The sequence below is a fragment of the Canis lupus genome, chromosome 31 (genome assembly GCF_003254725.2).
Source record: "Canis lupus dingo isolate Sandy chromosome 31, ASM325472v2, whole genome shotgun sequence".
NCBI lineage: Eukaryota > Metazoa > Chordata > Mammalia > Carnivora > Canidae > Canis > Canis lupus.
In genome coordinates, this window is record NC_064273.1 from 37441211 (window position 1) to 37463833 (window position 22623).

Sequence of the window (22623 nt, forward strand, 5' to 3'; positions counted from 1 at the left end):
TAACACTGTATATAACTAACTGGAATTTCAGTTAAATTCTTTTTTTAAAAAGGGCTCTTCTTTTTTTTTTTTTTAAATCATACTTACTGGTAAAAGACTGCTTTCCCCCATGATCAGGAACAAGGCAAGATTGTCTGTTCTTGCCACTCTTACTTAACACGGTGCCAGAAGTTCCAGACAGTGTAATCACACAAAAGAAAGAAACAAAAGGTAGAGAGAGTAGAAGGAAGAACTAGAACTGTCCCTACTTGCAGATGACATGATTGTCTATATTAAAAAAATCTCAGGGGAAAAAAAAATCTCAGGGAATCCAAAAAAAACTCCCAGACCTCATGCATGAGTTCAGCCAGGTCACATGTTATAAGATCAACACACAAAAAGCAATCACATTTCTATATGCTAACAACAAAAAAGTGGAAACTACAATTTAAAACACCATTTAAAAGTGTTCCAAAGAAAACAAAATGCATCCCGGCTGCCGGGCCCATGTGTCCTGTGGCCAGTCTGCAGACCATGCTGAGTCAGTGCTGCTAGGCCTAAGCCTCGCCAAGACTCTCACCACCGTCCACCCGGCTCAGCCCCAAGATGCTGGTGGACCTCAGAAGGCAGCCTGGGCCCCTGAGCCCACAGGAGGTAGAGGAGCAGCTGCAGCATCCACTGCAGGTCAAATACAGCAGGGCCAAGGTTGGTACACTGCACAACGTACTGACGCCCACCCAGGTTAAGAACCAGCCCATCAGTATTGCATGGGATAGCCTTGATCCAGGTAAACGCTGCATGTTGGTCATGACAGACTCAGATGCTCCCAGCAGGAAGGCAATCTGCCAGGTGCCCAAACACAGGCAATGGGGCTATTTTCTGGGGTCAACACACGGGGCAACGACATGAGTAGTGGCACAGTTCTCTTCCATTACATGGGATCTGGACCTCCCAAGGCCTTCACCCTTTACTTCCAGCTGGTTTACATGCAGGATGGGCCACTGAAGTGTGATAAGGCCATTCTCAGCAAACAATATGGAGACCACTCTGGTAAATTCAAAGTGGCATCTCCCCACAAGAAGTATGAGCTCAAATCCCTGGCAGCCTGCACCTGTTATCAGGTTGAATGGGACAGCTGTGTGACCATCTCTGTGAGCAGCTGTCTGGAAAGTGGAGGGACGCCAGGAGACAGGGACAGGCAGTGCCCAGCATGCTCTCAAGCTCAGTGATGCATGTAGATTTCTCCCCTTCCCCGCTCCCATTCTCACAGACAAGATCTGAGCCATCAGATAGTGGTTTAGGGTGACTTTTCCTTCTGCCTGTCCTCTGTAATTCTACACAGTCACACTCCTTATGTTTTGATCAAATCTAATCCTCCATTTTGGAGGACTAGCAATCCAGAATTTAAAGAAGAAAAAATTCAGGTGAAAAGACCAGGTTTACAGTAATAGAGCAGAACATCAAAGAATCTTTAAGGTTTAAAAAAAAAAAGGTTTAAAAAAAAAAATAGATTCACTGCCTCTGTCTTTATGAGCCTGAGTCCAGAACTGTGCATAATAGCATCTTCTGGGTCACGTTTTCTCGACAGTGTCTCTCACACCATTAGCCCCCAGTGTGTTACATCTAGGACTGATTACTGGGGGCCAGTGTCTCTGGTTCCTTCAAAGAGCGGTACTGGAAACAGCAATAGGGAGAGTCGCTTTGTGGTTCAGGCGCAGCTATCTAGATAAACTGCAGGCCTGGGTGAAAGGCGGTCAGAAATCCCCAAGCCTGGACCTCTTAAATTGATCACTCTTTACTCATGGAAGAAAGCCAGTTTGGGGTTTCAGAAATTTGTATTAATTCTGCTACTTGCTTATAGTTGAATAAAAATGAAAACATTGTGTAGAACCAAAAAAAGAAAGAAAGAAAATGAAAGGCTTAAGTAAAAATCTAACAAAATGTGTACAGGATCTGTGTGCTGACAATTACAAACCACTGATGAAAGAGATTAAAGACAACTTAAAGGAGTGGAAAGATGTGCTTTGTTTATGGGCTGAAAGACACGACACAGACAAGATCACAGTTCTCCCAAAACTAACCTACAGACAATCCCCATCAAAACCTCAGCATGTTTGTAGACACAAATGAACCTATAATGAAATGTATGTGGAAAAGTAAAGGGCCTGTCTAGACCATTTGGAGGAAGAAAAAAATGGGAAGAATCTCTTTACCCAATGCTGAGGCTCACTACGTGGCCACAGTAACCATGACAGTGAGCTCTGGCGGACGAACAGGTAGAGGGGCCAGACAACAGAACAGGCCAGGGGAATGCGCCCAACTGATCAGTAACAGAGTGCAAGAGCAGGTCCATGGAGGAGATGTCATGTCTTCCACAAAGTACAAGATCAACTGGACAACAACAACAACAACAACAAAAAAAAAAAAAAAAAAACAAAAAACAAAGCTCATACCTTGTTCATGATCATGGAAGCAAAAATCAACAAGATTTGTTCATCCTCACCAGATTGAACATTTTTGCTCTGTGAAGACCCCATGAAGATGAAGCGACACGCTCCAGCCTGGCAGAAACTATCTGTAAATCACATCTCCAATGAAGGAGTTCCATCTAGCATATATTAAAAACTCTCTAAATTCAACAGGAAAAAAAGAACAATCCCATTAGAAAATGGGTAAAAGATATGAACAGATATTTTACAGGAGAGGATACACAGACAACAAACGAGCATGTTAAAAGATCCCAACATGATTAGCCATGCGAGAAATGCAAAGTACAGTCACCATATATCTACCAGAATGGCTAAAATAAAAATGGTGATAACACCATTTACCAGTTAGGATGTGGAAGAAATAAATCACTCATGGACTACTGGAGGGAACATAAAATGGGGCAGCCACTCTGCAAAACAACTTGGCAATTTCTTACAAAACTAAATGTGCAGGGGTGCCTGGGTGGCTCGGTTGGTTGGTCTGCTGATTCTTGGTTTCAACTCAGGTCACGATCTCATGCTCATGGCACTGGTCCCCCCCATCAGGGTCTGCACTCAGCAAGGAGTCTGCTTGGGGCTCTCTCTCCTCTGCCCCTCCCCCTGCTCATGCCGTCTATAAAATAAATAGATAAATCTTGAAAATAAAAAAAAACTAAACATCATTAGTACACAATCCAATGACCATACTCTTAGGCATTTATCCCAGAGAAATAAAAACATACAGTCACACAAAAACCTATACACTGATGCTCACAGTACCTCTATCATAATAATGAACAACAGCAAATAACCCAAACTTCAATGGGAGAATAGTTAAATGAACTATATTTCTACACTATGGAACATTACACAGCAATAAAAAGGAACAGACCACTGATTCAAGAAAGAATTTTGATGAATTTGAGTGATACAAGTCATTTTCATGACATTCTTAAAATATAACTATGGAGATTAATGTGTAGCAACTATGTGTTAATAGATGAAAGAATTCAGTATCTTGAATGTGGTAGTGGTTACATGAATCCATGTATGTGATAAAACTGCACTGAACTAGGGAGCCTGGGTGGATCAGTCCGTTGAGCATCTGACTCTTGGTTTCGGCTCAGGTCGTGATCTCAGAGTTATGAGATAGACCCGTGTTGGGCTCGGCTCCGTGCTCAGCACAGAATCTCCTCATCCATCTCCCTCTGCTCTTCCCCCCTCCCTGTTCCCTTTCTCCCTCCTTCTCTAAAAAAAATAAAATATTTTTTAAAAAACTGCACAGAACTAGTCTCTCACACACACATTTTCCCTCTCTCTCTCTCACACACACACAGGAGAGCATCCAATACTGGTGAGATACATCACTAGATAAGACCAGTGGACCCAAATAAGCCCTGTGGGTTTTACCATTGTTGGTCTCCTGGCTCTCACCATGCCCTGCAGGGATTCCAGAGACCCACCAGTGGGCAAACTGGGTACAGGGCACAAAGGGACTCCTGTCGATTTTTCTGTACCTTCCTGTGAATCTATAATTCTTTACTTTTTTAAAGATTTAATTTATTTATTCATGAGACATATATAGAGAGAGGCAGAGACACAGGCAGAGGGAGAAGCAGGCTCCATGCAGGGAGCCCAATGCAGGACTTGATCCCGGGACCCCGGGATCACGCCCTGAGCCGATGGCAGACGCTCAACCGCTGAGCCACCCAGGTGCCCCTCTATAATTCTTTCTAAAAATGTTAACCAAAATCAAAATGGACTGTGGTGAACACTGTACAACTGCGTACACTCACTGAAACAGTCAAACTTCACTTTTACAACAGATTATTCTGTTATGCAAAATATATCTTAACAAAACTGCTTTGAAAAAAGAAACAGTAACCGAGTCCTGACATGTTTACATACTTAAAGTGAGTATGGATTCCTTCAAAACCCTCTGTAGCTCATCTCTGTAACTCAAATACACTATCAGTTAATTTTTTCTTTAGAAGGTTTCCTGAAATAATATACAATGTTTACAACAACTTCCCTTTTACTATCTCAAAAGTAGCAACTCTTTCCTAACAAAATCACAGATAACCATACATGGGCAGTCTTGTGCAAGTTAGTAGTTAACTCTGAAAGGTACGTGCACAAGAAAACGTGCAGAGAAGGCAAAGGCAGAGGCCAGCAGCTGAAAGACCCCCTAGAGAGCAGGGCTGAACCCGCACATCATCCAGGACAAGTTCACACAGGCGGGAAAGCCAGGTCAGACACTATAAAAGCTCTGCTGGCAGACCCTTTGTCGAGAGCCACATGCGCCCTCACAGTGACGGCACGGGCCTCTGATGGTGTCACACACAGGGGAAGCCGGGCCCTTTCTCCTCTGGAGTTCAGAGGCTGCCCCTCCCAGGAAGACCCACTCTCCTGGCCAGCCCCCGCGCCCACAGCAAGGCCCAGCTGGCCTCCCCTGATCTGATTCCACCACTGCTGGGGAAACATCTCAACTAAGCAGAGAACCAAGCTTTCCTTGCCCGATGGCCATTCTCCCGGGGTTCGGGGTGGCTGCTCATCCAGCACAGTTATTTATGATTTTGAGTCCACACTTTGTTTTCTCCTTTCTTCATACGTACTGGATCCAGTAACTTCTGTCTTTCCCAATGACTTCTACGCATACTGTAGTACTTACTAGCAGTGCTCTAATTTGGGATCTAGCCCCTGCATTCTTTCCTGGTTTCTCAAGTCTAAAATAAGCCTCCAGAGTCCAGCCTCATGAGCTGTAGAGATCTGGACGGAGACCACAGAAAAGGCTACGGAAAAGGCAGCTGTCAGTTCTCTACAACAAGAAGAGATGTGGCCTTGTAACAGCAGACTTGAAAGGGCTCCCATCGGTATTAAATTGGCAGGACAATTAAACAGGAAACGTGACTGGAAATAGGAAATAGTTTAACCTAAAATATTCCCACATTTTAACTAAGGTCAAATTGTCAGGGCAAAAACACACTACCGATCTGACACTAACTTCACCAGGGCCATTTCATCCTCTATACGGGCACTTTACCAGAATGGCTTATTTTTTTTAGATTTTATTTATTAGTGAGTGAGTAAGGGGGGAGGGACAGCAAGAGGGAGAGAGATGAATCTCAAGCAGACTCCACGCTGAGCAGGGAGCCTGACGCAGGGCTCAGTCGCACGACCCTGAGATCACAACCTGAGCCAAAATCACGGGTCAGATACTCAACTCACTGAGCCACCCAAGTACCCCACGAATGGTGCATTTTTAAGCACTGCCTCTAAAATGTCCACAAAACATGCATTTTTCCTATGTTTATCTACTAAAAAAAAAAAAAAAAAGGAAATCTAAGATTCTGTCCAATTAAGTTTTAACCTTAACAAGGACATCTCAGCAAATTCAGGAAGTACAGAACCTAACAAGTGCATTGTCAACTTTTATCAGATCCTTCCTGTCTGTTGGTCAACTTCTTTCAGACCATGAAACTTTCAGGCCCAAATTAGCCACCATCATCTTAAATTATTGTGATCTAAACATACGACAAAGCTAAAATTTCAACTTTGATTATGTGACTGACACTCAACCTAACTCAGTTTTGAGACCGAAACTCTTTCCCTGACCTTTCCTTCTTGTTCAATGTTAAAGTCCATACAAAACCCACCAGTTCCGGAAAACCTCCATAGCAGCCACAAATATTCAGAATTCTTTCACATGAGGCAGCAGTGGACCTGTGACCAGCTACCTAACCTCCTTGAGGCTAACAGTGCCTACTGACTCTGCTGTGCTAGGAGACGCACAAGAGATATTCGATGCACAGCCAGTGGCTGGCCACCTGCCAGCACACAGGAAACAACAGATACTAGCTACTGTTACTAGTACTGTTAGTGTTTTTCTACTTTAAAATAAAAAATACACACACCCTGACTTTTATCAGAAGTGATAGGATAGTTCTAGCTTTACAGAAGAGAAGGGGAAATCATTTATTCTATAGAAAAACAATGTGTAATTTTTTTAAAGATTTATTTATTTATTTATTCATGATAGACACACACACAGAGAGAGAGAGAGGCAGAGACACAGGCAGAGGGAGAAACAGGCTCCACGCAGGGAGCCCGACGAGGGACTCGATCCCGGGACTCCAGGACCGCGCCCTGGGCCAAAGGCAGGCACCAAACCACTGAGCCACCCAGGGATCCCCAAGAATGTGTAATTTTTAAGAAATACTATTAGTCTCGTCAAATATTAAAACACATTAGTTGTTTCTTAAAGATTAGTAAATGATCCCCTAGGTTTATTACAAATATTTCCAGTTAATACATCTCTGATTATAAATTATTAAGTACATTTTTCAGAATTCTTATTATTCTATGATTTTTAATGTTCTGAAGTGATCTTTTAGACATAAAAATTAGAGTCATCTGTGTGGCTAAGTTGGTTGAGTGTCCAAGTCTTGATTTTGGCTCGGGTCATGAACTCTGGGGCCTTGAGAAAGAGCCCTGCATCTGGCTCCATGCTCAGTGAGGAGTCTGCTTCTCTCTTTCTCTCTTTCACTCTGCCCCACCCTTCCCTCCTCACCCCCTGGCCCCCCACTAAGGCACATGTGAGTACTCTGTCAAATAGATAAATATTTTAAAAATTTTTTAAGCTGGGGCACCTGGGTGGCTCAGTGGTTGAGCATCTGCCTTCAGCTCAGGTCATGATCCCAGCTTCTTCCTCTGTCTCTGTCTCTGTCTCTGCCTCTCTGTCTCTCATGAAAAAATAAAATCTTAAAAAAAAAAAACTTTTTTTAAAGTTAACAGGAAGTCATAATTACAAGCCTACCCAGTAAATATTCTCCACATTAAATGGTCATAAAATCCAAATGTTCGACTATTTTCCAGCCCTTATTATTTTTTAAGATTTATTTTAGAAAGCGCATATGTATGCACACGCACAAGAACACCAGGAGGGGGAGGGGCAAGGGGAGAAGGAGAATCTCAAGCAAACTCCCCACTGAGTATGGAGCCCAACGCAGGGCTCAATCTCAGGACCCTGAAATTGTGACCTGAGCTGAAATCAAGAGTTCGACACTTACTGACTGAGCCACCCAGGCGCCCCCAGAATTACATACATTTTAAAATACAGTCTCTTGAGGCTTAAGGGTTAGGAGGGCTGCCGGCCACTCGGCTCTGTCGGGGAGCAGCCCGGACACTGGTGTGCTAGCATCGTACCTTCTTGTCTCTCATGCTGTCAGCCTGCACGGTCTCTAGGCGGGCTTTGAAGTGCTCACAATCCATTCTCAGTTGCTCTAACTCTTGCTCTTTCCTTTCCAGGTCTAGAAGAAGAGAGACACAACAACACTCAGCATTTCAGACCATTAATGTCCTCTAAGAATCCAATGAGCCAAATCTCTCAAGAAAATGGGCATGGGCTGCTCAGGTGTGATTATTCACAGAACCAGTCCTTCAATGACCAATATTCTAAAAGTTCTGCTTTTCAGGTTTTTGCCAGTTTTTAGCCCATACCCAAAAGCACTTTTCTTGTTGTTGTTTTCAGTCTTATGTTTTTAAGCCCTGATTTTACTGCCAAACTCGTACTGGAGGCTCTAAGAAAGTGGGTTACGTAAGGGACTGACGGCAGGGCTGAGAAACCCGACTGTCTCGTGGCACAGACTTGTATCTGCTCCATAAAAAGCAGAAGGCAGCTCGGTGAGTAGACGGTGCCAGCCAGGGCTGATTCACAGTGCTCGTCTCACCAACTGGCAGACTGACTCAGGAGGAAGAGCCGCAGCGGCCGTCAATGGAGGGGCGGAAGCAACGGTGATCAGACAAGAGAAGGCCGCGGTGAAGGCGGGCAACCGTGGCAACTCCCCACCACGTTCATTTAGGTGGTGATTCAAATAGCCAACAAAATCCCCAAAACATCCACGTTAGTAAGTCTGGAATCACAGGTATGGTCAACTTTAAAGAAAAGATATTATGGTGCAGAAATACTGACATTTAAAAAGCAAAGTAATGAAGTGCCTTGACCTCAGGAACTAAGAAATCATCAGTGTCTATGCTAACACGTACCCAGATGTGAGGTGGCACACGGCACTCAGAGCTAATGCAGCAGTGCTTGTGGACACTGACTCCCAAATGTTAGTCCGCCAGTATCCCCTACAGGGCTGGGTCAACACAGGCTGCACCCGCCCCCCCCACCCCCGCCAGCGTCAGTCAGAGTCTCCGATTCAGTAGGCCTGAGGTGGGCCTGAAGAATCTGCCCTTCCAGCAAGCTCGCAGGTGAGGCAGATGCTGCTGGTCCGGGAATAGACTCTGAGAAAGACGGCTTCAGGACAACAGCCTGGTCTCTGGTCCATTAACAAAATGAAAACAACACACAACCAGTGAGAGCCAGTGAGGGAGCCCAGCCACAGGAACCTGGGGACAGAAACAGCAGGTGGTGGGAGGCAGCAGCCAGCGGCCTGAAAACTGGTGCCCCCCTCCACCTGGGGAGGAGACTGCAGGACAGCACTCCCTCCAGGGAAGTGCGGACAAGCCCAGGGGGTGGCTTGGTGGCCCTGGGCTCTGAGAAGGCAGGGGACTGCCAAGGACAGCAGGGGCATCCCCAAAGCGTGGGAGAAATGAAGGGAGTCAGCAGTTTCCTAGGCACCCTTTGCCCTAGAGGGAAGATTAGCACCTAAAGCCAAATATTCGGTTACAGATTATGAAACTGGCTGGCACAACTTGTCTTAAACGGCGTTTCTCAGAAACCATGTTAAGTGGGACTATTTTTTCTAGCTCAAATCAGTTCTCCTCTCTGCCCCCTCCTCCTACAATGCATCACGCCACAACAGGACTCTCCTGGAAGTCTGTGCTCTACGCTGCAAATCCTGGCCACCCAAGAAATCAACTGTCAGTCAAGTGCTAGGCTCTAGAAGCTACACAGTTGCCTTCTGTGACAGTGTTAAATGAAAACTTATGTCATTTATAATTATGAATGAACTATGAAATGCATATGCTCATAAAAAGAAACAAAATGAAAAGAACTAAAATAAATCAGTGGTACAAACTTTTTCTTCGCAGTTCACTCTTAAATTTTCTTGTATCATCAAGCTGTACGTCACTCAAAGGTGGCAAAGATAGAAAATTACATCTCTACAAGCCTTACCACGTATAAACACACATGGGAATTCATCCTGGCCCCACAGATTTTCCTTAGGGTAACCTCACAGTCTCTGGCCCTGTGTAGCCGTACATCCATAGGCTACCATAACAAGGGGACGGGGTCAAACGTTCCACTCTCCCACGGGCACCCCACAGAATTCAAAGTCAGCATGGGCGGGGCGGGGGCGGGGGGGGATGCCACACCTGCCTACCCGGGCACCTGGAGGTGGCAGGTGCCTTTCAGCTGTACAAGGCCGCCACCTCGTGGCCAGATGGGAGCACTGCCGCCTTCTCCCAACCAAACCCTCACCCTGCTTTTTCAGCGTGGCCCCCCGCAGTGCCAACAGCCCTGAACAAACCCCACAAGGGCAGGCATTTTCATGTTTCGCTTTCTGATACATCCCAAATCCCTACAACGGTACATGGAATTTTATAAATATTTGTCACACAAATGAATTTTACTTCTCTGTAAGTTCCTTCTGCTAATCCTTGAAGAGAGAAAAATATACAGCCACTTTGATTATATGTCTCATCCTCATAATGAGAATATACCACTTCTATGATTTTTTTATTTTAAAAACCAGGGACAGAAAGAATATGGACAGTGAATAATACATTATCTTACCCAGCTTCGATGTCAGAATAGGGAAGAAGCTGCCATCCAGCCTAGGCTGTCTTGTAACTACTAATCTTTAGCATTCATAAGGAAATCTCCCTGTAACTGTTAACTGAATGAAATGGTGGCTAAGACAGACTACTAATATACAGAAATAATCTACATCACAGGCCACTTCTGAAACTCACAATCCTTTTTTGATAGTTTTTTTTAAGATTTTATTTATTTATTCATGAGAGACAGAGAGAGAGAGAGAGAGAGAGAGAGGCAGAGACACAGGCAGAGGGAGAAGCAGTCCCCATGCAGGGAGCCCGACGTGGGACTCGATCCCAGATCTCCAGGGTCACACCCTGGGCTGAAGGTGGTGCTAAACCACTGAGCCCCCAGGCTGCCCTGATAGTTTTAATACCATGAGAAAAGGCTGTATCTCTCACTGCTTAACTTATCCACGGAAAGGGTGCAGAGAACTATTACCAGCAAGGAGCTGAGCTACAAATGAAAAGCAGCATTTCTGAAACCCTGAGCAAAGAAATGTAAAGCATACATAAGGGATCAATTTCTCTACCCTTTAGCACCTGGCATGCTTAAAATAAGAATAAACTTACACTTGTTGTTTCATGTTAATATGAAAGTATCGTTTTTGACCAAAACAGCTAAAAGTCTCAAACCCAAAATAAACGGTCTTTCATAGCTAACCTCTCCCTTCCTAGCACTCCATAATAGGTTTAGGAAAGAATTCACGATTAGCTGCTAATGGACTCCATCTTTACTGTGAACTGAGATCTGGAGGGTATGTAACAAAGCACCACAGACTGGACAGCCGACAACAGAAACATCCTGTCCCCCAGTTCTGGAGGCTGTGGGCCCGAGACCAAGGTGTCAGCAGGCCCACGCTCCCTCCGAAACCTGTAGGCGAGGGTCCTTCCCTGCCTCCTCCACCTTTCAGGAGCCTAGATCTTCCAGAGTTCCCATCTGCCTCCACTGTCCCTGGGCCTTCTCCTGGTCCCTTCATATCAGCTTACCTATACACGTGTGCTCTATGTCCAAATATACCCGTTTACAAGGACACCAGTCATACTGGATCACGGCTCACCCTAAAGACTTCATTTTAACTTAATCAGCCTGTCAACAATATAAATACCTAAAGTAAAAAAAACAAAAAACAAAAAACAAACAAACAAACAAAAAAACGGGGGAAAAAAAGTGAAAAAATGAGAATATTTCAGGATTCATTAAAAAAAAAAACAACACCTTCAGTTAAAGAGCTTAAGTGCATTTGAAATCCTACCCACTATAAGCCAGCCAAACAACACTTTAATTAGCTATCAAACTTTTAAAACAAATCAAAGGGGTTGGGGGAAACGAGTTGGAATCAGAACGTGCAAATAGCATTTTTTTCTCTCCACTGCCAAAAATCTCCCCAAACCACTCTTCTTCTTCTAACTTAAAGGCCATTGGAGTTATCTTTTATAAGATGAAGAAAACGTGTGACTAACAGGAATTTGTTCTATATTGGCATTGCCAAATGGACTTGGCAGTACCTTGTATCACTAACTTCAACATCTGAGTCTCTTGGAGCTCCTTAGTCTACCTGTAAATTACTAAGGAAGAGGGTCAAATTCTGCCCTTTGAATATCTCGACATTACCTAGCAGTGCTTGACAGATGCCAGGCAGATGGTGAACACCTCCCTGACTCACTGACTAAATTCGCTGGGCACCTGAAAACAAATACCATCACAGAAACCTAAGATCAATCTTACTGAATTCAGATGAGTTCTGTGAATGTATTTCTCAAACCAGAATCAGGAAATGTTTTCAGTTATTGGCATACGAATACTACTATTTTTTTAAGATTTTGTTTATTCATGAGAGACACACGGGGGGCGGGGGAGAGGCAGATACACAGGCAGAGGGAGAAGCAGGCTCCATGCAGGAAGCCCAATCCCAGAACTCCAGGATCACGCCCTGAGCCGAAAGCAGACGCTCAACTGCTGAGCCACCCAGGTATCCCTTAAATGTTTTTTTTAAAGATTTTATTTATTTAGAATAAGATGTTAATGGTGGGGTGTCAGGAGTGATATATTCAAATAATGTACCTCTCTACTTTCTCCATCTTGGCTACCTTCCCACTTCCTCTGTCCATAAGCCCCTATTTCTCTCCTTTTCTCCCAGGCCCCCGTCTGCCAGACCATCTCCACATGTCCTTTGGATCCGTACTCCACCCCACTCGGTGCTCCCAAGAGGCTAAAGTCAACATCCACAGCAATCGGGCTCCTTGGCTTTTAGCTTCATGTTAGATTTGAACAGCAGCAGGCTCCAAAGGGACCGGGGACGAAAGGAGACCTGCTGGGACATCTACTTCCCCTGTGTCATCCCTGACAATCTTCCAGTAACAGTAACTTCACCTTCTGTGCAGCTGGCAGCTCTAAGGGAAGCCCTGGCACCCCACTCCTCCAGTTCCCGGGGCTTTGTGATCCTCCTGTGGATTCCCCAAACTCTGTCCAGTCCTGTCTGTCCTCTACGTTATACTCCAAGCTTCCCCTTTTGTTCCTGCCAAACATGGACATGAGACACTGATATTGTCTCACTTGGGTCACAATAAACTTTTGGTTCAAATGATCTTTTTTTTTTAAGACTTCAAGTAATCTCTACATGCACTGTAGGGCTCAAACTCATAACCCCAATGTTGAGAGTTGCACACTCCACTGACTGAGCCAGCCAGGTACCCCAATAATCCCTTCTTGGCATTCACTCTTTCATCATAAGCTTCATGATTCTCTCTCTTGTTCAGATTTCTATAGGCCAGAAATAATAATTTTTCTCTGAGCTGAAACAGAGGTCTCCCTCTTCTCAATAATACCAAACTCTTGGGAAATTAATCTCAAAACACCCACCAACGCTTTTTTTTAAGATTTTTATTTATTTATTCATGAGAGACACAAAGAGAGGCAGAGACACAGGCAGAGGGAGAAGCAGGCTCCATACAGGGAGCCTGACGTGAGACTCGATCCCAGGTCTCCAGGATAATGCCTTGGGCTGAAGGCAGCACTAAACCGCTGATCTACCCGGGCTGCCCCCACCAATGCTTTAGAGACCAGGTAGTACTGTGGTTTTCAAACCCCACTGCTAACAACCCAAGAGTGCCTAAAGGACACATATGTTCTATAAACAGCACTTTATCCATTTTACAATGTTTTTCAGACTTTTTATTTGGGAACAATTTCAAACTTACAAAACATTGCATGAAAAAAAAAATACAAACAATACCTATATTCCCTGTACCCAGACTTACGTGCTGGCAACGTCTCGCATTTGTTCATCGTTTGTACCACATACAGACACACACACACAATACGCGTTCTGAGCCCATTGAGGGTAAGTTACATACATCGTAAGTACTTCAGTATTTCCCAAGAATAGGAATAACGTCCTACACACCTACTCTATACAGTTATCAACTTCAGAAAAATGAATACAATAACTTTATCTAATCTGCCACTAACATTCCAATTCTGTCAAATGACCCGAAACTGCCCTTTATGTAGCATTTCTTCCCTTCCAAGTACAACCACCAGTCTAGGGTCACGTGTGGCCTTCAGCCGTATCTTTAGCCTCCTTTAATCTGGGACATTTCCACAGCCTGTCTTTACTGTATGACATTAAAATGTGTTTTTTAACAACTTAAAAGTCACAACCACATATATGAAGGACTCCCATTTCCAGCTATGATGGTGAGGTAGCAGATCAATCGTCCCTTGAGAACAATTAGGAAACTGGAATTTAAACAAACTAACTCCTTTCAAGGTATGTGGGGACCACTGAGTCACAGAGGCCCTCAGGCCAGGACCCAGAGAGGAGGAGCATTCATAGCGGTACAGGAGCCCAGCCTCCCACCCCATTCCTCCTGGGAATCTTAGCATATTCCAAACCAGCACAGGCAAAGAGGCAGCAAAGCTGGGCAGAGCCGTCAGTGGTAGCACAGAGCTTGGGAAATGGAAATAAACCACAGAGCTATTGCACAGCCAAGACTTAGGGTGGGTCATGATCCCAGAGGAGATGGAAGCACAGAAAAATGAGCTGACGTCAGAGCCAACTCCCTCTTCTAGGCGCTCAGCAAGGCATAAGCAGCACACGACAGCTGCAGAGGCGAGCAGACAGTGCGTGCAATGAGGTAGGGGGTGGTGAGGAGGGGCACGGCTTGCGAGAGAAAAATACTATCATCCAAAGTCTACAAAAAAAAAAAAACAAAGTCTCTACAAATTTTCACTTTAAATAGTCCATTAGTTACTTAAAATGACCAAGATTACCAAAAGGGAAAATAGACACTACAAGCAGACCAATAGCTGATCCAGATACTGAATTTGCCAGATTCAGACTTTAACTGTGATTAATGTTCCAGCAAAAAGACAATTTCATCAGGGAGCTAGAATAAAACATAACCAAGTAGAAAATCAATATAAAAACTAATAAACACTAATAATGAACAATATAAAAATAAATAAAACTAATAAAGAATTCAGAATCGGGCCCCGCCTCCGCTCCAGCCAGCCTGGGGCGGGGGCGGGGGGGGGGGCGCAATAAAAAGAAAAAAAAAAAGAATTCAGAATCAAATCCCCACATACACAGCCATTTAGATCAAAACTAATCCTGTTGGGCAGCTTCAGTGGCCCAGCAGGTTTAGCAATGCCTTCAGCCCAGGGTGTGATCCTGGAGACCCAGGATTGAGTCCCACGTCGGGCTCCCTGCATGGAGCCTGCTTCTCCCTCTGCCTGTGTCTCTGCCTCTCTCTCTCTCTGTGCCTTTCATGAATAAATAAATAAAATCTCTAAAAAAAAAAAAAAAACAATCCTGTACAACAGGAGTAGGAGATTGTCTTTTCAATAAATGGTGCTGGGCCAATTGGCTATATACAGCTAGCAGCTGTTTTTTAAACATTTAGGGAATCACACAGTACCATCATCATCACAGAAGGTTCTACTGGACCATGCAGACAGAGACAAGGTGCTGCTACACAAATTTTATTTTTTTTAAGATTTTATTTATTAATGAGAGACACGGAGAGGGGGAGGGGGAAAGGGAGAGAGAAGGAGAGGTAGAGAGGGAGAGAGGGGGAGAGAAAGAGAGAGGCAGAGACACAGGCAGAGGGAAAAGCAGGCTCCATGCAGGAAGCCTGACGTGGGACTCAATACTGGGTCTCCAGGATCAGGCCACGGACCGAAGGTGGCGCTAAACCGCTGAGCCACCCAGGCTGCCCTCCTGCACAAATTTTAAATTGCACAAAATAATTTTTTCTGTTGCTACAGAAAATTAGACAAACCTCTCCCCAGTATATCACAGCTACACTAGTTTCTGTTCATTACTGACGTTTAAGGAACAAAACAAGGCTGGTTTACAATATGAACACTTAAACATTTTTATTTAAATAAATAAATTTTAAAAGGTTAAAACTAACGTTGCAGATTTAAAGTCATCAAATGAGACTGCAATTTATGTTTGGTGTCAATAGGAAATGTTACACAATCCCAACTCCAGACGCCTGCCACTAAGATGTCCAATTGTTTCTAAATCATATCATCTGACATCTCAAAGGCAGCATAGGTGTTTGACAAGTGTTCCACAGGACAGGCTGACTGGCTTTTCCACCATCTTCCTCCAAATGAATCCATGCCAGTAAGACAAAGAATTATCAGACCTTGTGACTTCACCATGAAACAAAAACATCTGACCCCACTGCCTTCAAGCTTCCAGATCAGTTTCCTTGAAAAGCATCCTGATGCTGCAAAGTGAAATGTTTAAAAACTCACCATTTGCAATTCTTTACCTTTGTGATTTATGTCTTTTTCTTGTAACTTAACAGCCACAACTAAAAACAGAAATTGGACACTGAGGATGGCACTGCAACTGATTTCCAAAATCTAATATTGATCAGTATTTTGTTTTCATCAAAACATTTCATTGTATCAACTTTACAAGTAATGTTCTAAAACAGAATTTTTTAAATATGCAGAAAATATAACTTTCATCTATTTTACATACTGAACCACATAATATATAGGATTTTATTTTTGAAAAATAAATTAGTTAAGTGACCGACTCGTGATTTCAGCTCGGGCCATGATCTCAGGGTCGTGAGATGGAGCCCCACGTCAGGCTCCATGCTCAGCATGGATTCTGCTTGGGATTCTCTCTCTCCCTCTGCCCCTCCCCCCACTCACACGCACATGCCCACACTCTAAAATAAGTCCTTAAAAAACAGGATTCTAATTTAAAACAAACTTTTTGACACACATTGACACAGTAAAACTCCATTATTGTTAGATGAACACACTCGGGAAGGGGTGAGAGGCAAGGGAGCGAGCTAACTTTTACCTAGTACTTCCCCATCTCTGCTTTGCCAAGGTCATCTGTGGAGGCCTGAGAACACCATGGGAGCCCCATTTTACACAGATTAAGAAAGGACAGAAACAGAATTCAAACCAGGTCACTCGTACTCCAAGCCTCCCTAAACCTTTTTCAAATTCACAGAGTGATGTTGTTTAAGTCAGAATGCAAAGTGCTGGGTCAGGAGCGGAGCTGTCTTCAGTCCACCAGGGGCCCCTCCACCTGAAGAGGTCCTTTCCCGAGGGCCCCCCCGAGCCGTACACTAAGCGCCTGTGCTTCCCAAAGAGTCGTCTCATTTGAAGCCTTGCCACCTCCTGTGGTAAACATCACCGTCCCCTCTACAGGCAGGGAAACATCTGAGAGCTCACAGAAGCAGCGCGCCAGCGCTCCGTACTTCCACTGTCAGGCTCTGCCCTCACTTCTCCACCCAGACTAACCATTTCTTCACGTGTCCCTTCCAGTCCACCCAGGCAGCCATAATCCTGCTCCCAAATGGAGTCCAAGACCTTCCTTGGTGAGTACTCTATCTATTGATTCTCCTTTATCTTCCACTCAATTCCTCAAGCTTATTCTACAGGTAAAAAAAAAAAAAAAAAAATCATACCCCTGAAAATGTCATTTTAGTCGCTATTTTGACATGATTTCCATGGATAACTTCCACCTGCCTCTCATCTCAAAATAAAAATAATTTATTATTATTTAGTCTCCTATCAACTACTGACATTTACTGACCTTGACTCTGCTATACCCCAATCCTTGCTCCACGTATCAAGCTGAAAAATTAGCTTATTAGTGGGCAATCAACTCTACTCTCATCTGTGACTTTCATACCATCTGTAACCATCACCCCATCTGAAAACACCTTCCTCTTACCCCTCAAAGCATGCCTGGCTCCTCAATGCTCATATATTCTCAGAGATCCTCAGGGAACACCCTTCCCATGAAGACTCCAAACTCTACCACTTACCTGCCCAATTTCCTAAAGGGAGTTACTATGCTAAAATCAGAATTAAGTCCCATTCACTACGTGACACTCATTTTGTCAACATGGGTCCTTTATGGCCTGAACCCAACCAAGCCAACCCCCTAGGCTCCAAAAGCAGCTTCCCCTCGAATCAGGTATAGTTGCCCTCTACTCTCTTCCTGTCTGCATTCGTTCCTCCCTCTGTGTTGCTCTTTGTCATTCCTTAAGCTGACAAACGCACATCCACTGGAGAAGCAAAAGAAACCCCAATACTGCTCTAAGACCACAGGGCCAGGAGGGCAGGTAGATCAGCATGTCCATCAGCTCTTGCTGTCACCTTGCGATCCTTGGATCACCTCTCGGGGAGCCATTCTCGGGGCCATGGCTCACCAGATTTGTCTCAGAAGGCCCAGGGAAGAGCCAGCAGCCCTCCTCCTCATAAAAAGAAAAGGGAGAGAAACTTTGTTTCCTTCATGTCACCCATGTCAACAGCCAAAACTAAGTGAAAGATGCCTTAGAAGGACCTCTTGTAGGCCAGGCCTCAGGCCAGAGATGCAGAAGCCTTCAAGGGCCAACTCAAGTTCATAGTCAAGCCTTGAGCGTGAGCATGACACCAAATCCACTTTGATCCTCCCTTTCTCTTAACACCCAGGTACCTCTAGCTCTAGCTTTGTGATACTGAGCAATTCAGAAAAAAGAGCTTGCAGAAAACGGGTGGGTGGGAAGTCCCTCGGAACCAAATATTTGGGCACAGAGAATACAGTGGGAGGCAAAAAGAGGGGCCCTGCCCTCCCACGGACCTACATCATAGGATGACAATAAAAATGACTTTATCTGAAGGAAAAGTGTGGTGTGCTGCAACACCTGACAGGACCAATGGGAAGACAGATGTTATCTAGGCAGACCAGGAAATGAGACTGCGCCTGAGGCTAAGTCCAATAATACAAAGTGTTTTGGGCCATGGTACAGGTTTGCTTAGGTTTTTGGGTGGTGGTGCTTTTTTAGAGAGGGGGTGTTTTTTGGTCTGTATCCTAAAAGCAAGGAAAAGCCACTGAAGATATCAGCAGGGAAATGACCTAACCACACCTAACTATTAAAAACTACACAGGCGGGCAGCCCGGGTGGCTCAGCGGTTTGGCGCTGCCTTCAGCCCAGGGCGTGATCCTGGAGACCCGGGATCGAGTCCCACGTCGGGCTCCTTGCATGGAGCCTGCTTCTCCCTCTGCCTGTGTCTCTGCCTCTCTCTGTGTGTCTCTCATGAATAAATAAATAAAACCTTTAAAAAAAATTAAATAAATAAAAAAATAAAAACTACACAGGCTACACAGTCTGGGCAGACTGGAAAGTGACAATGAGCAAACAGAGAAACAGGAGGCAGAGATAGGGGCCTGGGCTCAGAGGTGGCAGCAGACGCAGGCTAGTGAATCCAGGATGCAGCCATGAGGAAAAAAACCTGCTTGTGCCCTGAGGAGACTGAGAAAGCCCAGTGTGAGGTGGGCTAGGGGGATGGACGGCACGAATGAGTCAGAGGCAGGAAAGGAGAAATCTGTCCCGGAGTTCGCCACACTGGGCCAACAGACATATGAAGCAAGCTGCCAAGTTAACAGGAAACAGTGTTTCTCCCAAGAACACACTGTGACAATGACCCCTTTCAGTGACTGCTGATTTCTGATTCACAAAAAGCCTATTCTGTAAAATCTCAGACTGTCAGAAATTTTGCTGTTTGGAATTACACCAGTAAAAAAGGAACATCCCGCTGTTCCCTACAGGATCAAAGTCACTGGGACACAGGGCAGCAGCCTTGATTTCTAGCTAGTTGCAGAGCTTCAAATAAGGAATTTCCAGACACAACATTCTACACGATCTAAACTTTGTACTTCTCAGGACGCCTGGGTGGCTCAGTGGTTGAGTGTCTATCTTTGGCTCAGGGTGTGATCCTGGAGTCCCAGGATCGAGTCTCACATCACATTTCCTGCAGGGAGCCTGCTTCTCCCTGTGCCTGTATCTCTGCCTCTCTGTCTGTCTCTCATGAATAAATAAATAAAATCTTTAAAAATAAATAAAATAAACTTTGTGCTTCTCAAAGACACGAGGCCGCGGTCCATTGTAGTAGGATATGGTGATGCCCCCACACACGGCCCTACTCTGCTTGGCGGCCATTAAAACACGATTTAATGTGCACTTCACCTAAATTCCACCCTTCCCCAAAACCCACCGCGACTCTAGCCTCTTGTTGGCAAGATGCCCATGGTTCTTCTGGGGTGTGGCCTCTCTTATTGCAAGAAGCCAATAAGCCTGACCGAGGACCCATGGGTGCTTCCTGATGGCTGCAGGCTGATTAGGCTGGGACAAACACTGAGAATTTGAAATGATGGTGAAATACACAAGGAGAAATGCCAAGTAGGAGTTGACTCAAGGCCCTAACTAAGCCTGGGGGTCTGGGCCAAACCCAGAAGCCACTGGCAGCAATATGGAAACTGAAGCTGTGTGTGCATGAGACTGCCCATGGAAAGACCGTGGAGTGAGGCGACTCCACAGGAAGCTCCACTAGCCGAAAGGCTGCTGCAGAGGACACGTCAGCAAAGTAGACCAAGACAAAACAGCCAGAGCAGGAAGACATGACTACAGGGTCTGGGGACGGCGAGGCAAGAGCTCTTAAAGTCTAACTCTGATCACATCACCACAGATTCAATCTTTGTGCCCCTCAGTCTCATATATACATTTTTGATTTTGTGATCTCCAGACTCGTGCTAACCAATTCATGAGACCCTGATGTCGTTTTCAGAATGCCAGTTCATTAATTTGCTGAGACGTAACCACTCAGCCCACTGGCATGCTCTGCTACGGGTCAGGACTTTCCTTCCCTGAAGATAAACGCACTCAGGTGACTGACTGCTCTCAGAAGGTCACTGGCTGAGCACGGGATCAGAACAAGGGACTCCGAAGCCAATGGTCTAGAGCTACGGTATAACCAGGGACCTAGAGCACAGCCGACAGGGTCTCCATGGGAGACAACATCCCAGATGGTGAGATGTGTGGAGGAGGGTAGGGGTTGGTGAGGCACCCAGAGACTAGCAACAGCCCTCCAGATGGAGGAAGGGGAGACAAACGGCTACCAGCGTCAAGTCCAGCAAGAGCTGAGACTGTCAAGGAAGCCCTGGGGAGGAGTCATGGCCATGGAGTAGGAGGAGACCCCCAATCTGAGGATTCCAAAGAGGGAGTAAGGACAGGGGACTGCAGTGGTCATGAGCGTTCTCCCTTCTAACTATGTATGGCTGCGCCCTTGGCCAGGTACATCAGCCCACGCCAGAAACATGTACTGTTGAATTCAGGTATCTTCTTGTCTGGACCAGTGCTAGAGACACACTCTGGGCCACTCAGAAACACTTGTCCTGGGCAGCCCGGGTGGCTCAGTGGTTTAGCGCCGCCTTCGGCCCAGGGTGTGATCCTGGAGTCCCATGTCGGCTCCCTGCATGGAGCCTGATTCTCCCTCTGCCTGTGTTTCTGCCTCTCTCTCTGTGTCTCTTATGAATAAATAAATAAAATCTTTAAAAAGAAAAGAAAAGGAAAGAAACACTTGTCCTAGAGACCACTCAGGGATGGTGAGGAGTCCAATGCACAGCGTTAGACCAGCCTTAAGCACCAAAGACTCACTTAACTGTAATTTAGTATGTTAGTTAAGCGCAGAATCAGTCCCAGAATCTTAGAACTTCGATAAGGCTCCCAAACTGACACCTGACGTCAGAGCTCAAGGTGAATCTCAATCTCTGAATGGACAAGTCCTGGCAATTCCAGACTTAAATCAGGGCTGGAAACTGACTGGTGGCAGCTGGCAGGGCGGCATCTGACTCTGGGATTTCAGCTCAGGGCATGAGCTCAGGGTCGTGGGATCGAGCCCCACACCAGGCTCAGAGCTCAGCACAGAGTCTGTTTGGGAGTCTCTCCCTCTCCCTCTAAAATAAATCAATCAATCTTAATAAAAACAAGAAACGGGCTTGTCTGTTCACCTAGAAACAAGTAAATACACACGTATCTCTACCGAGACTTTTAACTCCATGCAAAGTTTCCACAAGGCAGGATTTTTCACTTATACCAACGCTTAATCTTTAGAGTGGAGCTTTCTAATTCTAAGAGTATGGAATCTTCACGCCGAGGATGAGAGGCAGGTAGAAACAGGAGCCACTAAGGGAGACCCCAGGGAGCTGGCCACGTTCCCCCCAGCCAGCTTACTAGGGATGTGTGAGCTCTGCGCCCCAGGGCACCTCACCCTGAGTCCCCACCGACTCTCCCAACTGCAGCCACAGTGGCAGTTCGTGGAAGGTCAGCCACAGGCACAGACTGCCGTCCCATCCCTGCCTGCTCACTGCAAGTCAGACTCACTTTTCTCTACAATCTTCAATTTCTGGAAGCTTTCCAGCACCTCCCCATTCAGGATCCGAGGTAAGAAGTCCCGGATCTGCATGACTTCAGTGGTCAGCCGCTCGAGGTCCTTCTTCCGGACTTTAACGAATTCCTCTTTAGTCCCCACGTGCTAAAAGGAGGAGCAGATTTTCCCATTATTACCGTCTTTCCGGACGACTGCTGCCCAAGTCGGCTGGCTTCCTTCCTTGGACACCTCCTGCTCACAAAGCTTTCAGAAGCTCCTCGTTACCCATCCTGCCCTCTGCTCCGCACACTTCAAAGGGGGAGCCAGTGTCTCCCTTCCCATCCACATGCCAGCCCCCCCCCAGCCGAGGCTGAAAATCGGGCAGCTCTCTGGTCCCCCACCCCCGGGGGCTGAGGCCAGCCGGACAAGCTCAGTCCCCCCACCACCAACAACCCCCCCCCCAAGGCCGAGGCCAGCCCCGGCTCCGGACAGGCTCTGGTCCCCCACCCCCACACCCCACCTCCATCCCCCGAGAGAGCCGAGGCCACCAGGGCACTCGTTCCCCCACCCCTGGCGGGGGGCCGAGGCTGATGCTCTGGACACGCTCCGGTCCCACCCCCCACCCCACCCCCACCCCCGGAAACCGAGACCTACACCAGCCGGACACGCTCGGGCCCCCCTCACCCTCACCCCCCCACCCCCGGGCCCAGCTGCCCGGCCCTCTGGGAG

The 22623-nt window shown here is 45.9% G+C and overlaps 1 protein-coding gene and 1 pseudogene across 6 annotated transcripts in view; one reads left to right on the forward strand and one right to left on the reverse strand.

Moving 5' to 3' along the window:
• The window catches only part of LOC112669191 (heat shock transcription factor 2 binding protein), a 148512-nt gene that overhangs the window by 76862 nt on the left and 49027 nt on the right, over nucleotides 1-22623 (reverse strand). For all 6 annotated transcript variants that reach the window (XM_049104591.1, XM_049104590.1, XM_049104589.1 and 3 more), the window contains 2 exons: nucleotides 21909-22059; nucleotides 7653-7756 (listed from right to left, as the gene is read on the reverse strand). In XM_049104591.1, the coding sequence (XP_048960548.1) occupies nucleotides 7653-7756; nucleotides 21909-22059 (255 nt within the window). The remainder of the gene's footprint in view (nucleotides 1-7652; nucleotides 7757-21908; nucleotides 22060-22623) is intronic.
• Nucleotides 586-1285, forward strand: LOC112669152 (phosphatidylethanolamine-binding protein 1-like; annotated as a pseudogene).